The 21,012-nt window shown below is 39.4% G+C and overlaps 1 protein-coding gene across 2 annotated transcripts in view; it reads right to left on the bottom strand.

The window, feature by feature from the left end:
• LOC126272410 (serine/threonine-protein kinase Nek7-like) overlaps positions 1 to 21,012 on the bottom strand; it is a 60,226-nt gene that overhangs the window by 23,763 nt on the left and 15,451 nt on the right. For both annotated transcript variants that reach the window (XM_049975243.1, XM_049975242.1), the window contains exons 2-4: positions 10,310 to 10,529; positions 7,843 to 8,045; positions 7,640 to 7,753 (exon numbers count right to left, since the gene is read on the bottom strand). In XM_049975243.1, the coding sequence (XP_049831200.1) occupies positions 7,640 to 7,753; positions 7,843 to 8,045; positions 10,310 to 10,529 (537 nt within the window). The remainder of the gene's footprint in view (positions 1 to 7,639; positions 7,754 to 7,842; positions 8,046 to 10,309; positions 10,530 to 21,012) is intronic.

Here is a 21,012-nt window from a genome sequence, read left to right as displayed (position 1 = left end):
GTGTAATGTGACTGAGTATTTTTATTGTACATGGGTTGTTGAATTGACTGCTCAACAGTATGACAGTTACTATGCCTGCATTACTGTTCAGAACACATCAGTGCTGAAAAGTGAATATAACAAACTGTTCAAATGTTAATATAACTTTTTTATGTACATCTTGTTATTTTCATTCAAGCACTGTTTTTCTTAATGCTGTAACATCTGTTAAGCGGTAAAATGTAATTTAATGTATTGTAATCTTTATCTTGGAATGACTCGCATCCATGGTGAACTACATGGCAAACTACAGCTTATCTCTGTTCACTAAAGAATAAGGCAATAACTTCTTATTTTTAAGCTCAAACACAAAGAAATGAAAAATCTAAGTCAACACAGAGAACAGTAATACAAATCAAAGAGTAAAGAAGATTGTCCATGTGCTCATTGCCACACAATAAGGCTGTGCTTCACTGTGCATTCACAGATGACGTTCTGGTGACTCCCATAAACTCATCACTGTAAAGAGTCCATGGAACATGAAATGAATAAACAGACAATTATCCTGAACACCAGATTCTCTAAGACCTTGGAAAAATTTTTTAGCAAGAAGATTAGGCAGTAGTTTGTGACATCAAGTTTCCTTAACCCTTCTTGAAAAATGCTTTCACACATGTATATTTGAATTTGTAGTAGGACAGTACCTTAATGTAAGGATTCATTAACTGACACTAAAATGTAGTTATATATTCATGACAATGCCTGATTATCCTTGTGGAAACATTACCAACTAACTTTTTATTTTCATTTGTTTGATTGTTTTCTTTATTTCAATGTGATGGGAGTTATGTGCATCTGAATGACTCTGCTGCTGCTGCTGCTGCTGTAAGCCACTTCTCTACAGCTGTTGAAAAAATGCATATTGAAGATTTTTAGCAATCTCCTCAATGATTTTACTGTATTTCCAACATGGCTTATTTCTGTGTACAATATGTACTCTTTTTTTCCCCATTCTTCCTTCTTATAACCTGCCAGATGATTTTTGCTTTGTTGTTGGATTTCAGATGTGATCTACAAAATTTTGTATTTTTATTGACACTTTTTCTAATATTACAGTACTATTAATATGCTTATAATTATCTTTTTTATGGGGTCATCAGATACCTACGCGATTCATAAAACCTTTTTTGTTCTATACAAAATTTTGACCGCTCTGGTAATCCATAGTTTCCTTCAGTCACTTGATAATAGTTTTTAGAACTTTTCCTTCTTTTTTAACACAGTTTGAAGCAATGACACAAACTCATGAGGACATTACATTTGTCATTAACCTTCATTTCCATATGAACACATATATAGATCTCCAGTCAATATGTTGCAAATACAGGCTGAGATTTTCTAGGGTGTTATCAGTGGCCAGCCTGAAAGATTTAAAGGAATGTTTAGCTTTATCACACCGGCTGATGTCATTCACTGTAAGTAGTTGTCAACCATGATTTGACAGTCCCTTGACAATTTAACTTACAATGACACAGCTGCTCTAGCCTCTTTCAGTGAATATAGTGTCAATTAGAGCGTTACAGTTATGCTAGTAGGGAAGTTACCTACTGCACCTAGGTTGAGCTACTCCATCAGGTGTGTTAATTCTTCCCTACTGTTATTTTTATCTAAGAAATTCATACTGAAGTCACACTTCATAATTAAATCCTTAATTTTGGAATGTGTTTAGGTCAAACATTGTTCCAGTTAGTTTAAAAAATGCCCATTTTTCCTTGAGGAACCCTGTACACTACCACTGACATATGATGTGTGGTAATTTCAGTTCCACAGGCTTCACGTTGGGGATCTACACAGTAAGTATTTGAGTCAACAGATTTAAATATTAAATTAGTTTTGACATAAATTGCAGCTCCACCTTTCTCCTTAATAGTGCTACAATAGCTTGCTGCTAATGTGTTGCCTTAAATTCGAGGCATTTCAGTTCCACCTCTTACAAGACACTTTGTGAGACATGTTATATGAGCACAACTTACAGATACTGTAGCTTTTGTCTCAAACTTAGAAACTCCAATTGATTTATGAGACCACTGATACTTTGGTGGAACACATACAGTTTTTTCTTATGCTGTTTTTCATCTTGTTGCTATACTTTGTTAACGTAACACCTCCCAGTACACTTCAATTGTGTACAGTACTAGTAAGTATACTACATCTACATCTACATCTACATGACTACTCTGCAATTCACATTTAAGTGCTTGGCAGAGGGTTCATCGAACCACAATCATACTATCTCTCTACTATTCCACTCCCGAACAGCGAGCGGGAAAAACGAACACCTAAACCTTTCTGTTCGAGCTCTGATTTCTCTTATTTTATTTTGATGATCATTCCTACCTATGTAGGTTGGGCTCAACAAAATATTTTCGCATTCGGAAGGGAAAGTTGGTGACTGAAATTTCGTAAAAAGGTCTCGCCGCGACGAAAAACGTCTATGCTGTAATGACTTCCATCCCAACTCGTGTATCATATCTGCCACACTCTCTCCCCTATAACGTGATAATACAAAACGAGCTGCCCTTTTTTGCACCCTTTCGATGTCCTCCATCAATCCCACCTGGTAAGGATCCCACACCACGCAGCAATATTCTAACAGAGGACGAACGAGTGTAGTGTAAGCTGTCTCTTTAGTGGACTTGTTGCATCTTCTAAGTGTCCTGCCAATGAAACGCAACCTTTGGCTCGCCTTCCCGACAATATTATCTATGTGGTCCTTCCAACTGAAGTTGTTCGCAATTTTAACACCCAGGTACTTAGTTGAATTGACAGCCTTGAGAATTGTACTATTTATCGAGTAATCGAATTCCAACGGATTTCTTTTGGAACTCATGTGGATCATCTCACACTTTTCGTTATTTAGTGTCAACTGCCACCTGACACACCATACAGCAATCTTTTCTAAATCGCTTGCAACTGATACTGGTCTTCGGATGACCTTACTAGATGGTAAATTACAGCATCATCTGTGAACAATCTAAGAGAACTGCTCAGATTGTCACCCAGGTCATTTATATAGATCAGGAACAGTAGAGGTCCCAGGACGCTTCCCTGGGGAACACCTGATATCACTTCAGTTTTACTCGATGATTTGCCGTCTATTACTACGATCTGCAACCTTCCTGACAGGAAATCACGAATCCAGTCGCACAACTGAGACGATACCCCATAGCTCCACAGCTTGATTAGAAGTCGCTTGTGAGGAACGGTGTCAAAAGCTTTCCGGAAATCTAGAAATACGGAATCAACTTGAGATCCCCTGTCGATAGCGGCCATTACTTCGTGCGAACTATTTAACCTTGGGATTGCACCATTTAAATATTGCTTTCCTCTTTGTTGGATGATGCCTAAAAGAATCACCACTCAAAACAGTTGCTCTCCTTGTCCTAGGGCACTTTCTTTGAGACGTCTCCAAAATCTGGGAATCTCCCATACTGTGTAGCCCATCATATATTGTACCAAGTACATTATCTGAACTTTCTCTTTGGATACTAGTTACATTTGGGCCACTTCCTTTTTCTATGAAATCTCCAGATTGGCTTGGAATGGCGCAGCTTCACTGACAGGAGATTTCACGCTGATTCTCCAAACATCATGTATTTCTTGGCCAACAGAGGTATGACCTCTGTAGCATGACAAAGCACATATTATTTACTACTTCTAAAATATTTGTTATTGTGGTATTTTTCACAAACCTACTGAGTTGGAAAATCACATGTTTTGTGGACTCCTTTTCGTAAACTGTTTGTGTGGTCTGACTCAAAGCTTCAACTTGCCAGTATTTCCTATCATTACTTCCAGCCTCTGCATTTATGCATTCATTCATTCATTCATTCATTCATTCATTTACATGTTCTGTAAATCTCATAAACAAGGACAGACTTTGGGTACGTGGACCAAGTCAAGTTACACATCAATAGACAGAAGCAGCCACTGCAAGCTGCTATTGTATAGTGCATTAACAACAAATAATGACATGTTCTAATCTACTCACACAGATAATTATATCTAAACCATTTTATATATGAAATCAAACAATTGAAACTCTACTTTACACATGTTTATGAACAGTAGGAAAAAAAGAAAAAAAAAACCAAATACACTGAAAAAGCCACATCACCTCATCTTCTTCTGCTCAGCTGCTTGTTTAATATAATGCTTCAAACAAGGAATATATGTAACATTGTACATTCCACTATCATCTGTCTATATACTCACAGGATCAATAACTGTTTAGCATTAACATTAGAGTTAACATCCCTGAGCTGAAATGTTCTAATATATTGTAGAAGCTGCCTAATAGCAATAGACACAGTTGCAGCAATCACTGGAGAAACAACAAATGTTAACTTAGACAGCACAGAGGGTAATCATGCATTTGTGCTCTTCCATAAGGATCTTGTTACAGAAGAAACCCCATACTACAGGAAACTTAAAACCCTAAAGGTATTTCTACAGATGTGCTATACATAACAGAATGTCATTTGGAAATAACAGAAGATCAACAGACAAACCAAAATGGAAACATGTCAGTATTGTATTACTCTAAGCCTAATGCAAGGAGAAGGAAGTGCCTGTATGCACAAAATGTGAATAAAGTACCAGGCCATAGACATGAATGAATATTCCACTGAGCAGCTCTTACAGTGCTGTATTTCAATAACAAATTTTGAAACATACAGATAACAGTTCCGCAGGGTACAGGTACAGGACCCCAACAGCAATTTTTTAAAACTGTATTGGAAGTTAGATTTTGTACTAGTAATACTGAGTAGAAATAATATAACTATATAAAATTTCAATATTAATTTAATTTTGTGTAGTACTGATAGAGGGCCAACTAGAGGGCCATTTTTGGTTTGATGCCTGTAGCAAAATTCCCAGCAACAAATGAAGGCCATAGGACATCAAAACATATTTTTCTAGGAAGAGAGATCTTTATTTAACACAAAGAAATAGTTCTAATCAAGACTTAAAATGCGTTATAAGCACTATTGCAAAATTCCTCAGGGTGTGTTGTGTGTCCTACATACAACAGACAAGAAATTCAAAATTACAAACCAGCTAAGGACAATTTGGAGCATTATTGATATGTAGTCATAACCTCAGAAAGGAAAATGATACTGAACTCTCATATAACTGCAGTAGTCATGCAATGGATATGGAATTCATGACATTAACTACTAAATTCAATGAAGTGTTTCTAACTGTAGATGAAAACAAGGGTATACAAATGGTCCACAAAAGCAGATCCAATAAACTTTCTTACAAAGGCAATGCCTATTCCACAACCAAAAATCAGGTTTTGTACTCATCTGCTAGAGAGATTACAAATCATTGGGTCATTAAAAAAGAGTAACTCTTCTGTCTACAATGATATCTCAGCTACAGTACTAAAATATTTTGCAGACTTTGTAGCACCACCTTTTAATTTAAATACTTAAATATAAATACTTTATTTAGCATCCTTGTATCTCATCATTATAAAAATGATGTAGGATTTGTCTTACATTATATGCCCATAAATAAAATGTTATTACATATAACATGAAACCATATGCATAACAACATTCATAATATGCTAAATTAGAATAATAGATGAATACAATTTAGTTTTTAATGAGCATTTTGAATCATTGCAATGAAGAAAATAAGCTACTGTGTATTGAATGCTTGTGACTTAAGTATTCCTTGACACTATAAAAATTCTTGCTAACATTTTTTAAAGTTCTTTTTTGAATGTGTGGAATTTTGGTATACTTTTAATTTCCTTTGGTAGTGCACTAAATAAGATTTTTGGCTGATAAAGAACACTTTTTGGATACATAGCTTTTGTGTGACTATCTAGGAAAGTCGTCTCTATTTCTCATTTTGTAGTTATGAACTTGACTGTTTAACAAAGAATGTTCCTGGCGTGCCTTCATAAAACATACACTTTCATAAATATAGATACATGGTAGAGTCATGATTTGTAGTTCTTTGAAAGCTTTTTTACATGATTTTCTGTATGTCATATCTCTGATGATCCTTATTGCCTTCTTTTGAAGCACAAATGAATGTTTGGCCAAACTGGTATTCCCCCAAAATATGATACCATATCTTAGTGTGCTATGTATGAGTGCAAAGTATGAACACAACACTACAGGAATTTTTTAGTATTCTAAGAACATAACAATACTGCCTTAATTTTTTGTTTAACATTTCTGTGTGTTTCTCCAACATTAAACATCCATCTAGCCATAGCCCTAAAAATTTTGTGTGTGTGTGTGGGAGGGGGGGGGGGGGAGGGGGGGGGGTTGCTTTGTCTTACACTGCTCAAGTTTTACAGCTAGGTGAGTTTTTACTTTGTTTGTTATATGTCTGATGTTCATCCAAACTGTTTTTTGTCATTAACAACTAATTTGTTGTTTGTAAACCACATGTTTGCTTCTTCTGTGGCTACTGTGACTCTCTCCAGTAAGCCAGTTTCATTTGTAGCTTTGACAAATAGACTGGTGTCGTCAGCAAACAATACTGCATCTGCTGTTGATAAATAGCTTGGCAAATCATTATAAATGTTAAGAACAGCAATGGCCCCAGTACAGAGCCCTGCAGCACGCCATACCTGACTCTGTGGTATGTCGATGAGTAGACTTTACCCGCATGCTGTATCTCTACCTTCTGATACCTATTAGAAAGATACGATTTGAACCAATCATGTGCTACTCCACGAACCCCCTAGCAATATAGTTTCCTGAGCAGTAAATTATGGTCAATGACATCGAAAGCCTTAGATAGGCCCAAAAACAGGCCACAGTTTAATTCATTTTTGTCTACAGAATGTATGAACAGTTTTAAAAAGTTATAAATTGCTGTGTCAGTTGACCCATTTTTCCAAAACCTGTTTTCCCTTTAGCTAGAATATGATTTTTATTAAGAAAATGAGACAGTCTTTCATGCATTACCCTTTCAATTACTTTTTAAAATCCAGATAACAATAATATAGGCCAGTAACTGATAACATCAGACTGGTCCCCCTTCTTGTAAATAGGCTTGACAATTGGTTTCTGTAGTTTTTCTGGGAAGACTCCTGTGCTAAATGACACGTTAATCATGTCAGCAAACGAGGAATCTATGTATCTTTCACTGTTCTTTATTACTTTGTCTGCTAGCATAATAAGGGGTCTTCTTCAAATCTCATAACATATATCTATAATATAATCTCAAAATAATTAACATAATCATCAGTTTGAGTACATTAGCACTAGTCAATCAGTTGCTAGTGTACTTCACAGAAGTAGCCAGCCATGGTCGCTTATGCCTGTTAATATATAACTCGACTCATTCCCCATTCGTTAAGGTTCTCCTTCATGAAAGGATTTAAAGAACACGATTTGTGAATGAATCAATAAATTTAAAATCACAAGAAGCAGTAAAATCAGATTTGACTCTGTCTAATACCAGTTTTTATTAGTCTCTACATATTTATTTCCTTAATTTTTGTTTCAGTTTTACTGTGCTAGCCACTCATCTCTATTAGACATTAGAACACACGCGCGCGCACACGCACGCACGCACGCACGCACGCACGCACGCACACACACACACACACACACACACTTACCTGTAATGAGTAAATGTCAGATGGTATAGGTGGGACACAGCATTTCTCAATTTTTTTGCACAAGGTATAGAGATTCATTTTTTCACCATAGAATGGTGACTGTAGGGCTGCCAGCTGAAACATGTTGTCAGATACTGTTACTGGAAAGCAATTAGACTACAGTCTAATGTATCATGTGGTTATAAACTTCTGCAGCAACTTACCTCATAAAGGAGGCATCCCATGGACCAAATATCACTTTTAAAGTTGTATCCTTGTTCATACATTCTTTCTGGACTCATGTAATAAGGAGTACCAACAAGTGAATGAGCAGCTGTTGTTTTGGAACTGAAAAATCTACTGAGGCCCAAGTCACCAAGTTTTACAACACCTTGTGATGTCATGAAAACATTTGCTGGTTTAATATCTGCAAAGGAAGTGTTAGCACTTACAGCTGTTTAAAATTCTTGGTGAAGTTTATGAAACTGAAGATGAGTCAGCAAGTTATCTCCCAGTTTCATTGTCACTGGTGAAATCTGGACAAGAGGGTGAAGTTACGATGTATCAAAGAGAAAAAAGCAGAAGCCATGGTTTGCAGTACCACTGAATGTGAAAGTAAATGTGATGGTATAGGCAAAATTACATTACATCTGGAGTCTGTACGCATTACCAAACAGGAGGCTCCAGGATACATAACTTGGCTGGTACTGATAAATACATATATGGCAACTTCATTAAAGTTAGAGATTGTGCAAAAGAAGTAAGAATGAAATCCTTCAGCAATGGGTAAAGGCAGTGAACATGCAATATACAGGGTGTGTCAGGAGGAAAGGTACATGCTTTGAGGGGTGATATTACTGGTGATTCTGAACAAAAAAACTTCTAATAAACATATGCCTTTTTCTTAACCATCTCTGAGTAAACCAACGAAAACAGCTAAGAACAGGAAAGGTGCAGATGACAGTAAATTAAGATACTGTTATGTTATGGTTTGTTTAATTGTGTACATTTCCTTACAGAATATGTTCAGACAGTCCACTGTCAACTTCAATGCATGTTGCTGCTCTTGTAGACAAGTGTTGTGTCACCGACTGGAGCTCAGTTTTACACTCCTATACCTGGGCACAAGCATGTAAAATACAAGTGATAAGGTCGTCTCATGTCCACTCTGCACTTGTAGACGTCGCTCTTCAGCCACACCCGCAAACAGGAATCCAATGGGTGACCTCGGAGGGCAAGTAATGACTCCATGGCAACCAATCCAATGACCAGGATATGTTGTGTTGAGATACTGTGTCACTGGCCGTGCGGAATGTGTAGGAGCTCCGTCATGGTGAAAGTACATATGAGCTTGTGTTGCCAAAGAGATATCCCAATGTATTCTAGTAACAAGTTTTGAAGAAACTCAAGATAGTGTGTCCCAGTAAGATGGTTATCTAAAACAACTGGACCGATGAGTTGGTCACCAATAATACTGCACTACACATTGACTGAGAAACGTCATTGAAAATTAATTTCCACTGTAGTGTGCACATTTTCATTTGCCTATACATGAGAGTTGCGTGTGTGTTGTTGATTCTGCTGTGGGTAAATGTTGAGTTATCAGTGAGTGGAATACGTGGAATTAATTGCTCATTGGCAATGATCTATTGACAGAATTCTTGCTGGGCGGCAGCATCTCCTTCATGCAGATGTTGTACAATCTGCTGATGATAGGGATATAGACCGTGCTCGTATACTGTGCATATCACTCATGCTTGTGGAATACCAGTTGAGCAGCAATTCTTCTAGAGCTAGTGGTACGATTGCGTTCCACTACTTGAAGAATGTTCTCAACTTCATTAAGAGTTTGTTGTACGAAATGTCCAGAGACAACATTTATGCTGGGAAGCATACCACACTCACGCAATCCGTGCTTGTTATCTGGCACTCTGCAATTCAGAAATCATTGTTGGTATTCTCGCACAGCAGCTCTGGAACTCCCATTGGACAAACCATAGACAAACACCATGTCAGCATACTACCCGGAAACGGGTAAGGAAAGGGCGTATGTTTATTAGGAGTTCTTTTGTTCAGAATCACCCCTAGTATCATCCCTCAAAGCTTGCACCTCTCCTCCTGACTCACCCTTTATATCAGGCAATGAATGTTTCAATTTACTTACATCTTGCACCTGGGATAATATTTCAAGTGCATATTAGTATAATCTTAAGTTACTGTTAGAGAATAATGCAGATTATACTTATCCTAATATACTACAACAGATGAAATAAATAAGCATTGTTTAATATTCACAAATTCTTCAAATAAGTGAGACAGTTTATAATATGCAAATGCTTATTTTGACAAATAGGGGAAATTTAATTAATAACAAATGTTAAAATTGGAATGCAGACTTGAATCTCTGTCTATTATCCACAACTTCTGACCTACTCTTGTGAGTCAAAGTTGCTGATAATATTTAAGCTCACATTTGTTTTTAATTACAGCTCCAATCTTTCTTTCCTTTGTCTTACATGTCATACTCTAGAAACAAGTAATGCAACAATTTTATTTAAGCAATAGATCTTTGCTTTTGTTCTACCATTTAAACACCTTGCATTGTTTATCATTATTATTTTATATGGTTGTTGCCACAAATGCCAGCACTCTACTTTTCTGCAGATTAAATTATTAAATAATTATACTAACCCCTGTGCATTATGCGTTTTGAGTGCATATGCTCAACAGCACTACACAACTGAACAAAATATTTCCATATAGTCCTTTCAGGTATGAGGCGTCTGTGTTTACGGAAATGTTTTATCATGCGTGAAAGATCCCCAGCATCTGCAAGCTCTAGAACAATGTTGAGCTCATTGTCTTCAATAAAAGATCCCAGATATTTGATGATATTTGGATGGTCCAATTGCTGAAAACAGAATTAAATATTATGAGTTCATACAATTTTTAAGACAAACTCTTTATGCTTGGTTCCACAGCAGCATTAAATTTCTTGAAGGTAATAATTTTCCTGGAGAGAACACTATTTAATAGGCACTACAGACCAATTGTCATGCTTTTCCAAAGTGATACAAACAATAATGAAAAACAGGCTTTTGAGCTATCTAAGTCAATTCAACCTCCTCTGCAATGACCAGCATGGTTTCAGGTCTGGTAGAGGTACAGAATCTGCAATAGCACAATTTACAAAAACAGTTTTAGAAGCACTAGATGAGAACAGCTATGTAACTGGCCTTTTCCTAGACCTGTCTAAGGTATTTGATACAGTTGACCACCATAATCTGTCGCATAAATTAGAGGCACTAGGAGTAAGGGGAGTGGTTCTCAAATGGTTTCATTCATATCTAGAAAACAGAATACAGTCAGTAGAGATCACACATGTCTTTAGTGGATCAAAGTACACTGAGAAACATATATCTGATCTGGGGAAACAGTGCTCAGAATTTACAAACAGTATTTAAAATGCAAAAGAAAGCAGTAAGAATTATAACAAAAAGCAGTAAGCGGGCCCACGGCAGAGAACTTTTCAAAATGTTAGAAATTCCAACTGTTCCTTGTGAATTTATATTCCAAACCATAGTGTACATCAAGAAAAATATAGAAAATTATGGCACAAATAGCAGTTTTCATAACTATAGTACAAGAACAAGTCACTGTCTTCACCTAGACAGGAAGAATAAACATAAGACTCAAAATAGCTTCTTGTATGAAGGTGTAAAACTGTATAAAAATCTGCTGCGGAAAATAAAAGCAGCAGATAACATGTACCGCTTTAGGAAAAATCTTAAATTGTTTCTGCAGGAACACTGCTTTTACACTATAAGTGAATTCCTTAGTACAAAATGATTGTAAATAGCTTTTTTTTCACAATATTTTGATAAGGAGCAAAAATGATTGTAAATAACTTATATGTCAGAATGTTTAACTACATGTACCAACAAACTGTATAAATATATGAATGTACACAACTGATGACATCCATACATTTTAAAATGTCCACTGATGGCGCTAAATAAATGAGTTGTGCTTGGATAGCTCAGTTAGTAGAGCAGTCTTAATGTGCTAGGAAGTTTCAAACCATCTCTCTCTCTCTCTCTCTCTCTCTCTCTCTCTCTCTCTCTCTCACACACACACACACACACACACACACACACACAATTGCTGAGTGAAAATTAATTCTGGAACCTCCAGTCGCTACCCATAGAAATTATGGGTACGTTGTGACCTCCCTGACAGTCTGCATTCAAAGAACCTCTGAGTGTGGCTTTCCCAATTATTACCTCATGATGCATTATTTCTGACCATTGGTGGATTAAAGTCAGTTGTTCACTCTTTTAGTACTTTGGACAGCCCCTAAATGGATATTCCTGCTTCCACAAAGTTCTATGTGACTCAAAAAACATATTACATGCATAATTAGTTCCCACACATTTGTTGTCACAAAAGTCACAGTATGACTGATGATGACATTCTGAGGCTGCGTGAAGAATGTTTTTGAAATTGATGTATAATGGTTTTAAATCAATGACAGTATTCTGAAACATACAGTAATTCACTTGAATCCTTCATTTTAAGCAGGAGTCATACAATGAAATTGAAAAAGCTTACAATGCCTGGGGGACTGCAGCAGTCACTGTGGCCCAACTGGACTGTGTAGCAGTAAAACCACATCAATACAGGAGTATTGTGACTGTGGGCTTGGTGGTTCCTTATGAAATGTTCCTATAAAATGTTAATGACAGCCGACCATCACATAGGAGAGCACTCATTTTTTGTAGCATTATGTCCATGCTTATCACAATCCAGGGACACTAGACAGGTATAACACTGTTAGTATATTTGAAGTGTCTGAAGATTTAAATAATTTGAAATGGAGGAGGATGAAATTTTCTTATCTATGACAAACCTGACTTTATGTAGAACCAAGTAAATGAATATGTACAGTTATCCAAAGAAATATTATATTTCAATTTAAAGAGAAGCAATATAATACGTTACATCACTCCAGCATCAGTTGTGTTCTACGTCATATTCTACACATATCCACAATCAATTTTGAACACAATATTAAACAAGTCTGGATGCTAAACACTTTAATGGCTCTCTTGAGTACCTACAGACAAACCTGAACATAATACATGTACATTTTGATGCTTGTCGAAGTCATGTTCATGTCGTGAGTTATCACTTATTTTTCCAAGACTCAGTTTTATCTCTATGATGAGGCAAACTTTCACAACTCCAATGACAGATTCCAAGAAGAGGGGTCATGATGTCATCCCCATCAAAAACAGTTTATTGACACCTTAGTTCACCTAAGTCAGTTTAAGTGAAACCCAAGTTATACAAAACACCTCTAAAAATTGCAAGACCAGAAATAACACTGTACTGCACAGAAATAATTCGAAAGACAAGATTGTGCGGGGCTCTGGCCAGCAGGGAGAGGTGAATGTCTGACCTTGATTTCTTTCCCAGCCACCAACTCAACAGTCTACATGCAGCTCATTTCCAACAATACTGCATTTAAGTTGTTTATTTCCACTGACTGTATGTTTTTGTGCTATCGTGACTAAGGGGAAAGATGTTGTGATTACTTTCACTGATAAATTAGCTTTTATCAAAGAAGTTGAAGAAGGAAGTTTATTGATAACTGCTGTAGCTAGTTACAGAGTTGGTGTTTCCTTTGTTCTGAATGGGTGATGTCTTAATCTACGTTTCTAGAACAAGCTGCAAAAAATATCAAATAAAAACACTGAAACCATCCGACTTTAAAAAAGTGTGTGAAGCTCTTTATCTTTGGTTCATCCAGAAATGAGGAAAAGGCATGCCTCTGATGGGGCTGATAGCGCAAGAAAAAGCTAAAATGTTAGCTGACAGAGGAAACAAATTTTTTTCCATGCTATTTGTATTTAGACAGGTTTAAAAATGGATATAGCATTCAGCAACTGAATGTATGTGGAGAAAAGTTATCTGCAGACCCAACTGTTGTTGTGTTTCCAAAATTGAGTTTTAAGATTACACTCAAGACCACATTAAGGACCAAATTTACAAAGTCGATGAAATGAGTATTAACTTCAAGAGGTTGCCTACAAAATCCCTAATTTCCTCAAAAGAAACGTCTGGTCCAGGGCACAAAATGAAAAAAGTATTGATAACTGTTCTTTTGGTATTAAATGCCACTGACACACACAGATTGCCAACCCCCCCCCTCCCCCTCCCACAATGTGTATCAGGATGTCAAAAGAAATCATGAGCCTTGAAGGATGTTGCCTGAAATGTGCTAACCATTTTTATAGGACACAAAAAAATTCTTGATTTGTCTTACGATCTCAACATGGTTTAGTGATAAGTTTGTACTGAAAGTTTTTAATTGACAAAGGTCTGTGAAAAAAAGTAATCTTATTAATTGACAATGTGCCAACACACCCCTGTGATTTAAAAAGGTGGCACTATTGCTGTATGTTTCCTTCCCCAAGATGTTATCAGTCTAATTCAGCCAATGGATTTGGGCATAATAGCTATATTTAAATTGAATTGCTGTGTACTATTTTTGAGACTCAACCTGCAAAATAGTATCTTATGAAACAAAAACATGAACAAAGCGCTGAAGGTAGTAAATATGAAGCACGTACACTCCTGGAAATGGAAAAAAGAACACATTGACACCGGTGTGTCAGACCCACCATACTTGCTCCAGACACTGCGAGAGGGCTGTACAAGCAATGATCACACGCACGGCACAGCGGACACACCAGGAATCGCAGTGTTGGCCGTCGAATGGCGCTAGCTGCGCAGAATTTGTGCACCACCGCCGTCAGTGTCAGCCAGTTTGCTGTGGCATACGGAGCTCCATCGAAGTGTTTAACACTGGTAGCATGCCGCGACAGCGTGGATGTGAACCGTATGTGCAGTTGACGCACGTTGAGCAAGGGCATATAGTGGGCATGCGGGAGGCCGGGTGGACGTACCGCCAAATTGCTCAACACCTGGGGCGTGAGGTCTCCACAGTACATCGATGTTGTCGCCAGTTCTCGGCGGAAGGTGCACGTGCCCGTTGACCTGGGACCGGACAGCAGCGACGTACGGATGCACGCCAAGACCGTAGGATCCTACGCAGTGCCGTAGGGGACCGCACCGCCACTTCCCAGCAAATTAGGGACACTGTTGCTCCTGGGGTATCGGCGAGGACCATTCGCAACCGTCTCCATGAAGCTGAGCTATGGTCCCGAACACCGTTAGGCCGTCTTCCGCTCACGCCCCAACATCGTGCACCCCGCCTCCAGTGGTGTCGCGACAAGGGTGAATGGAGGGACGAATGGAGACGTGTCGTCTTCAGCGATGAGAGTCGCTTCTGCCTTGGTGCCAATGATGGTCGTATGCGTGTTTGGTGCCGTGCAGGTGAGCGCCACAATCAGGACTGCATACGACCGAGGCACACAATGCCAACACCCGGCATCATGGTGTGGGGAGCGATCTCCTACACTGGCCGTACACCTCTGGTGATCGTCGAGGGGACACTGAATAGTGCACGGTACATCCAAACCGTCATCGAACCCATCGTTCTACCATTCCTAGACCGGCAAGGGAACTTGCTGTTCCAACAGGACAATGCACGTCCGCATGTATCCCGTGCCACCCAACGTGCTCTAGAAGGTGTAAGTCAACTACCCTGGCCAGCAAGATCTCCGGATCTGTCCCCCATTGATCATGTTTGGGACTGGATGAAGCGTCGTCTCACGCGGTCTGCACGTCCAGCACGAACGCTGGTCCAACTGAGGCGCCAGGTGGAAATGGCATGGCAAGCCGTTCCACAGGACTACATCCAGCAACTCTACAATCGTCTCCATGGGAGAATAGCAGCCTGCATTGCTGGGAAAGGTGGATATACACTGTACTAGTGCCGACATTGTGCATGCTCTGTTGCCTGTGTCTATGTGCCTGTGGTTCTGTCAGTGTGATCATGTGATGTATCTGACCCCAGGAATGTGCCAATAAAGTTTCCCCTTCCTGGGACAATGAATTCACGGTGTTCTTATTTCAATTTCCAGGAGTGTATTTATAGGTGTGCACAAACCTGTGTTACTGTGAAAGCAGGAACTCTTTGAATGTGTCAGAGGAAACTGCATGAGGGGGCTCAAAAGAGATTACTTAGATAATTTTAAAAACTGGGCACCAATGGTAAAAAGATTGCTGGATGCAATGAGGGGTTGTGTGTGAAGTGGATGAATGGGTTGTGGATGATTTGCTATACCTATCTTGTTGTCTTTTAGGGTATCCTAAAATTTATTGAACAATGGAGGGAGTCAACGCCAGCTGGCATCCTGCTACTGAAAAGACAGCAGGTCATGGTTGCTTGTAAATGTTTCGAGGGATGCAAGAAACAAACACAAATTACCGAGAAGGAAAGTTACTACTCACCTTATAGCGGAGATGCTGAGTAGCGATATGCACAATAAAAAGACACATACGATCATAGCTTTCAGCCATTAAGGCCTTTGGTCAGCAATACACATTCCATCCTGGATTTCCCATTGTCCATTGTTTGACACAAATCACTAAGTTTTTTGAATGAGTGCTACAAACTACTAAGTACAGTATATTGTATACCTATGTAATATGATCCTAAAAATGTAATTTCATCTTTAGTAAAGTAAGTAAGTAAGTGCTGCCTACAAAGAGATCCTTTCAAAAATACATACTGTAATTACAATACAAAACCCTATAGTATGTATTTAGGTGTCCATGAAATAACCAAAAAAACTGTTATCTCCAACAGCTTCCCCCTTTGGTTTGGTTAACAAGGGTTTTTACATATATTAATTTCTTAAGTTTTCAGGTAACTTTTGGTCAATAACGTAGCATGAAGGGTTTGAAGAAAAAAAAGGCAATGAATTTTAGAAAGCTACAAGCTATGTTTAAAGCAGGATATGTTCTTAGTTGCTTGCTTGACAGCTAACCACCAATAATAATAATAACGATAAGGCAATTATGGTAATTCACAATGTGACACACGTAATACAATGCAACTGGTAACTTAAAATAACAGTGCACTAGTTGTCAGCATTATAAAATTACACTATAATTGATAAATTCCTTTATATCACAGACTGGATGAGCAACTAACCAGTCATTTATAGGCTTAGCATACATCCAAGATTAGCCCGAAGAGTCCTGATTTTTTAGTGGTGTGCAGGGTTACAAAAATGTCCAGAATTTGAGATGGCCTGGTGAAGATCTTTTTGAATTTTAGACATATTATGTTCAAGTTAGCCTTTTTAAACATACTCTTACAACCATACACCTCACTCAGCTGGCCTTTGAGCAAGCACTGATGTCAACGGGGCGACACGGCTACCAATTCCACCACAACTTTTCACTTAGGCATTTGGCAACACAACAGGGGCAATGTGTTTATGTTGTTTGCATGTGCAAGGAAACTCATCTACACACTTTTGATCATTTTACTTCAATTTGTTTTTTATCTTATTGTTTGGCAATGGGCAAAAGAAAGTGTGTGTTTAATGTTAACCTGCAACATGAATACAAATTTTTGAGATTTATTATGTGTTGACAGTAACATTTAATGTGTTTATTGCACACACTATACTGGAGAATTTTCTGTTGTACACACAGGAAATGGTGATATTAAAGACCATGTGAAAACAGCTAAACATAGGAGTGCTATTAGTGCTAGTGCTTCACCAAGAGAAAGAAAATTTTTAAAGCCAAATATGGTAATAACAGTGATCTGAAGTGTGTTACTAAAGAGGCTACATTTTCCTACCAAACTACTAGACATGAACTTACAGCCAGTTTCAAAACATCAAACTGCTTATCTAAACTACTTAAAAAGTTATGTGACCCAAAATTTTCCAGCCAGAACCAAAATCAAGGCAATTATGGTTATATCTAGTGAAAAATGCAACTGAATAAATAAAGTTTAATGTTTCTGTGAACAGTTTAGATTTTTAAGTAATTTCAAATATGTATCCTGGGTTGGGCATAAAGAGCAATGTAATCCTAGTTGTGTAGTGTTTGCTAGAATGCTTGTTCTGATAATCATTTACAATGTTTGAGAGCTCACTACTAAATTATAGTGTTCCACGAGTTCATATTCAGTGATATGGAGTATAACACATCTATTGCTTCTTATGGTGTAACAATGTACATTTCAGAATTTTACTTCTGGTACCTCATTTACAAACAGAGGTTTACTGTGTGGACTGTGTGAAAAACCAGCAATTGTGCTAATGGCTTTCTTCTTGAGTATTAAGTTGTCATGCTTACAGCTGGACTTTCCCTGTAAAATAATACTATTATTTACGATATTATGCTTTGGAAAAATTAAACACAAGATATTCTAATATATGTATATTTCAGGTACACAATCTGTAACTCACTTTCACAAATAAATTACTCTGAACAACTTAACACTGAAATATTTCGTATACTGACTCCTACAGAATACTTCATCATCTACATTTATTTCCAAAAACTTGAAATAACTTTGATCATCTGACAGAATCTTGTAAGTTAGACTAAAAACGATCTGCTGACTTTCATTTCCATTCAGCAAGAATCAGCTTGCTTTATGTCAATATTAAGCAACTGTCTTAGCAACACAAGTTTTGAGGTTACTGAAGTCATCACTACTGCAAAGAAAAACTTTTTTTAATTTTTTTGTGGTTTTAGGGCGCACAACTACAATGGCCATTAGCGCTCTGACTAATTTAGGAATGTACCGCAAGGCACAAGGTTAAAACAGCAACTAAAAGGGACAACACTATAAAAGACGTATTAATAGGCGATGGCTGAACTGGCAGTGTTCAATTCATAGCCGGGCCAAAACGACCTCCTCCCGCCGAGAAGGACGTGAGGAGGATGTCCAAGCTGCGGGAATAGGTTTCAAGGCCCGAAGCTGCTTGTCCGTAAGTGCAGCCCAATCGGCATGCCACAGCGATAAAATGCGCCGACAAATGACCGTGCTACAATCTGATGAAGGGACACAACAAGAAGCCGTCCGAGGCTGGAGGACCGCAGCCTTAGCCGTGGCATCTGCAGCTTCGTTCCCAGGGATACCGACATGGCCAGGAACCCACATAAAGCTAACTGGAGACCCGTCGTCCACCAGCTGCTAAAGAGAGCGTTGGATCCGGTGCATGAAAGGGTGAACCGGATACGGATCACTGAGGCTCTGGATGGCGCTCAGAGAATCGGAACAGACGACATAAGCAGAATGTCGGTGGCGGCAGACGTAAAGAACAGCCTGGTAGAGGGCAAAGAGCTCAGCTGTGAAGACCAAACAATGGCAATGTAGCTGGTATTTGAAACATTGTGCCCCGACAATAAAAGAACACCCGACCCCATCATTGGTCTTAGAGCCATCTGTATAAATGAAGGTCATATTAATGAACTTCGAACAAAGTTCGACAAAACGGGAGTGGTATACTGAACCGGGAGTAACCTCCTTTGGGAGTGAGTGGAGGTTAAGGTGAACGCGAACCTGAGCCTGGAGCCAAGGTGGCGTGTCGCTCTCGTCCACTCTAAAGGTTGCAGGAAGTGACAAATCAAAGTGTTGAAGGAGGCGACGAAAGCGAACTCCAGGGGGTAGCAGGGCAGAGACATACAACCCGTATTGACGGTCGAGAGAGCCGTCAAAAAAGGAACGATACGATGGGTGGTCGGGCATTGACAGTAGCCGACAGGCGTAACGACAAAGCAGTATATCGTGCCGGTAGGTGAGTGGTAATTCACCGGCTTCAGCATGAAGACTCTCGACGGGACTAGTATAAAACGCTCCATCGCAAGCCATAAACCCCGATGTTGTATGGAGTTGAGGCAGCGTAAGATGGACGGCCGTGCAGAGGAGTATACAAAGCACCCATAATCCAGCTTGGAGCGGACGATCGACCGATATAGGAGAAGTAGGACGGTTCGATCCGCTCCCCACGACGTGCCACTGAGAACACGGAGGACATTTAGAGAATGGGTACAACGGGCAGCCAAATATGACATGTGGAGACCAACTAAGTTTCCTGTCAAATGTAAGACCTAAAAATTTTGTGGTCTCCACAAATGGGAGATCAATGGGGCCGAGTCATAAGGACGGTGGGAGAAACTCTTTGTAGCGCCAGAAGTTAATACAGACCGTTTTCTCGGCAGAAAAACAGAAGCCATTGGCGACATTCCAGGAGTAAAGACGGTCAAGAGAACGCTGAAGACAGCACTCCAGGAAACATGTACGCTGCGCGCTGCAATAGATGGTAAAATCGTCCACGAAAAGGGAGCCTGATACATCATCTGGGAGGCAATCCATTATTGGATTGATCGCTATGGTGAAGAGAGCGACGCTCAAAACGGAGCCCTGTGGCACCCCATTCTCCTGGCGAAAGGTGTCTGACAGGGCAGAACCCACACGTACCCTGAACTGTCGATCCATTAAAAAGGAACGAATAAAAAGAGGGAGGCGATCGCGAAAGCCCCATGTATGCATGGTGCGGAGAATGCCCGCCCTCCAACACGTGTCATAAGCCTTCTCTAAATCAAAGAACACAGCTTCCGCAAGAAGTTATTCATAATGAAGGTCGACAAGGTAACCAGATGGTCAACGGCAGAGCGGCGCCTACGAAATCCACATTGTACATTGGTAAGTAGGCATCAAGATTCGAGCAGCCAAACCAAACGAGAGTTAACCATTCGCTCCATCACCTTACAGGCACAGTTGGTAAGCGAGATGGGTCGATAACTGGAAGGCAAGTGCTTGTCCTTCCCCGGCTTAGGAATCGGTACAACAATAGACTCGCGCCAGCATGCAGGAACATGTCCCTCAATCCAGATTCAATTGTAAGTACGAAGAAGGAAACCTTTACCCGCAGGAGAAAGGTTTCTCAGCATCTGAATATGAATAGAATCAGGCCCTGGAGCGGAGGACCGTGACCGGGCAAGTGCATTTTCGAGTTCCCGCATGGTGAATGGGGCATTCACGATTGGAGGAGTGGAAGTTAGGTGGCCTAGCCTGCTCTGCCTGTTTTCGGGGGAGGAAGGCAGGGGGGTAATGAGTGGAGCTCGAAACCTCTGCGAAAAAGCGGTCGAAGGCATTGGAGACATCTTCAGGGGCCACAAGGACGTCATTCGCGGCCGTCAAGCCAGAAACTGGTGAGTGGACCTTAGTGCCAGATAGCCGGCGCAGGCTACCCCAGACAACAGAAGAAGGAGTAAAACTGTTGAAGGTGCTTGTGAAAGCAGCCCATCTGGCTTTCTTGCTCTCTTTAAAAATACGATGACACTGCGCACATAATCATTTATAATTGATACAATTCGCCACTGTAGGGTGGCGTTTAAAGGTGCGTAAAGCACGTCAACAAGCACATAAGGCGTCTCTACATGCTGCG

Source organism: Schistocerca gregaria, chromosome 5, assembly GCF_023897955.1.
Source record: "Schistocerca gregaria isolate iqSchGreg1 chromosome 5, iqSchGreg1.2, whole genome shotgun sequence".
NCBI lineage: Eukaryota > Metazoa > Arthropoda > Insecta > Orthoptera > Acrididae > Schistocerca > Schistocerca gregaria.
This window is presented reverse-complemented; position numbering and strand designations above follow the sequence as displayed.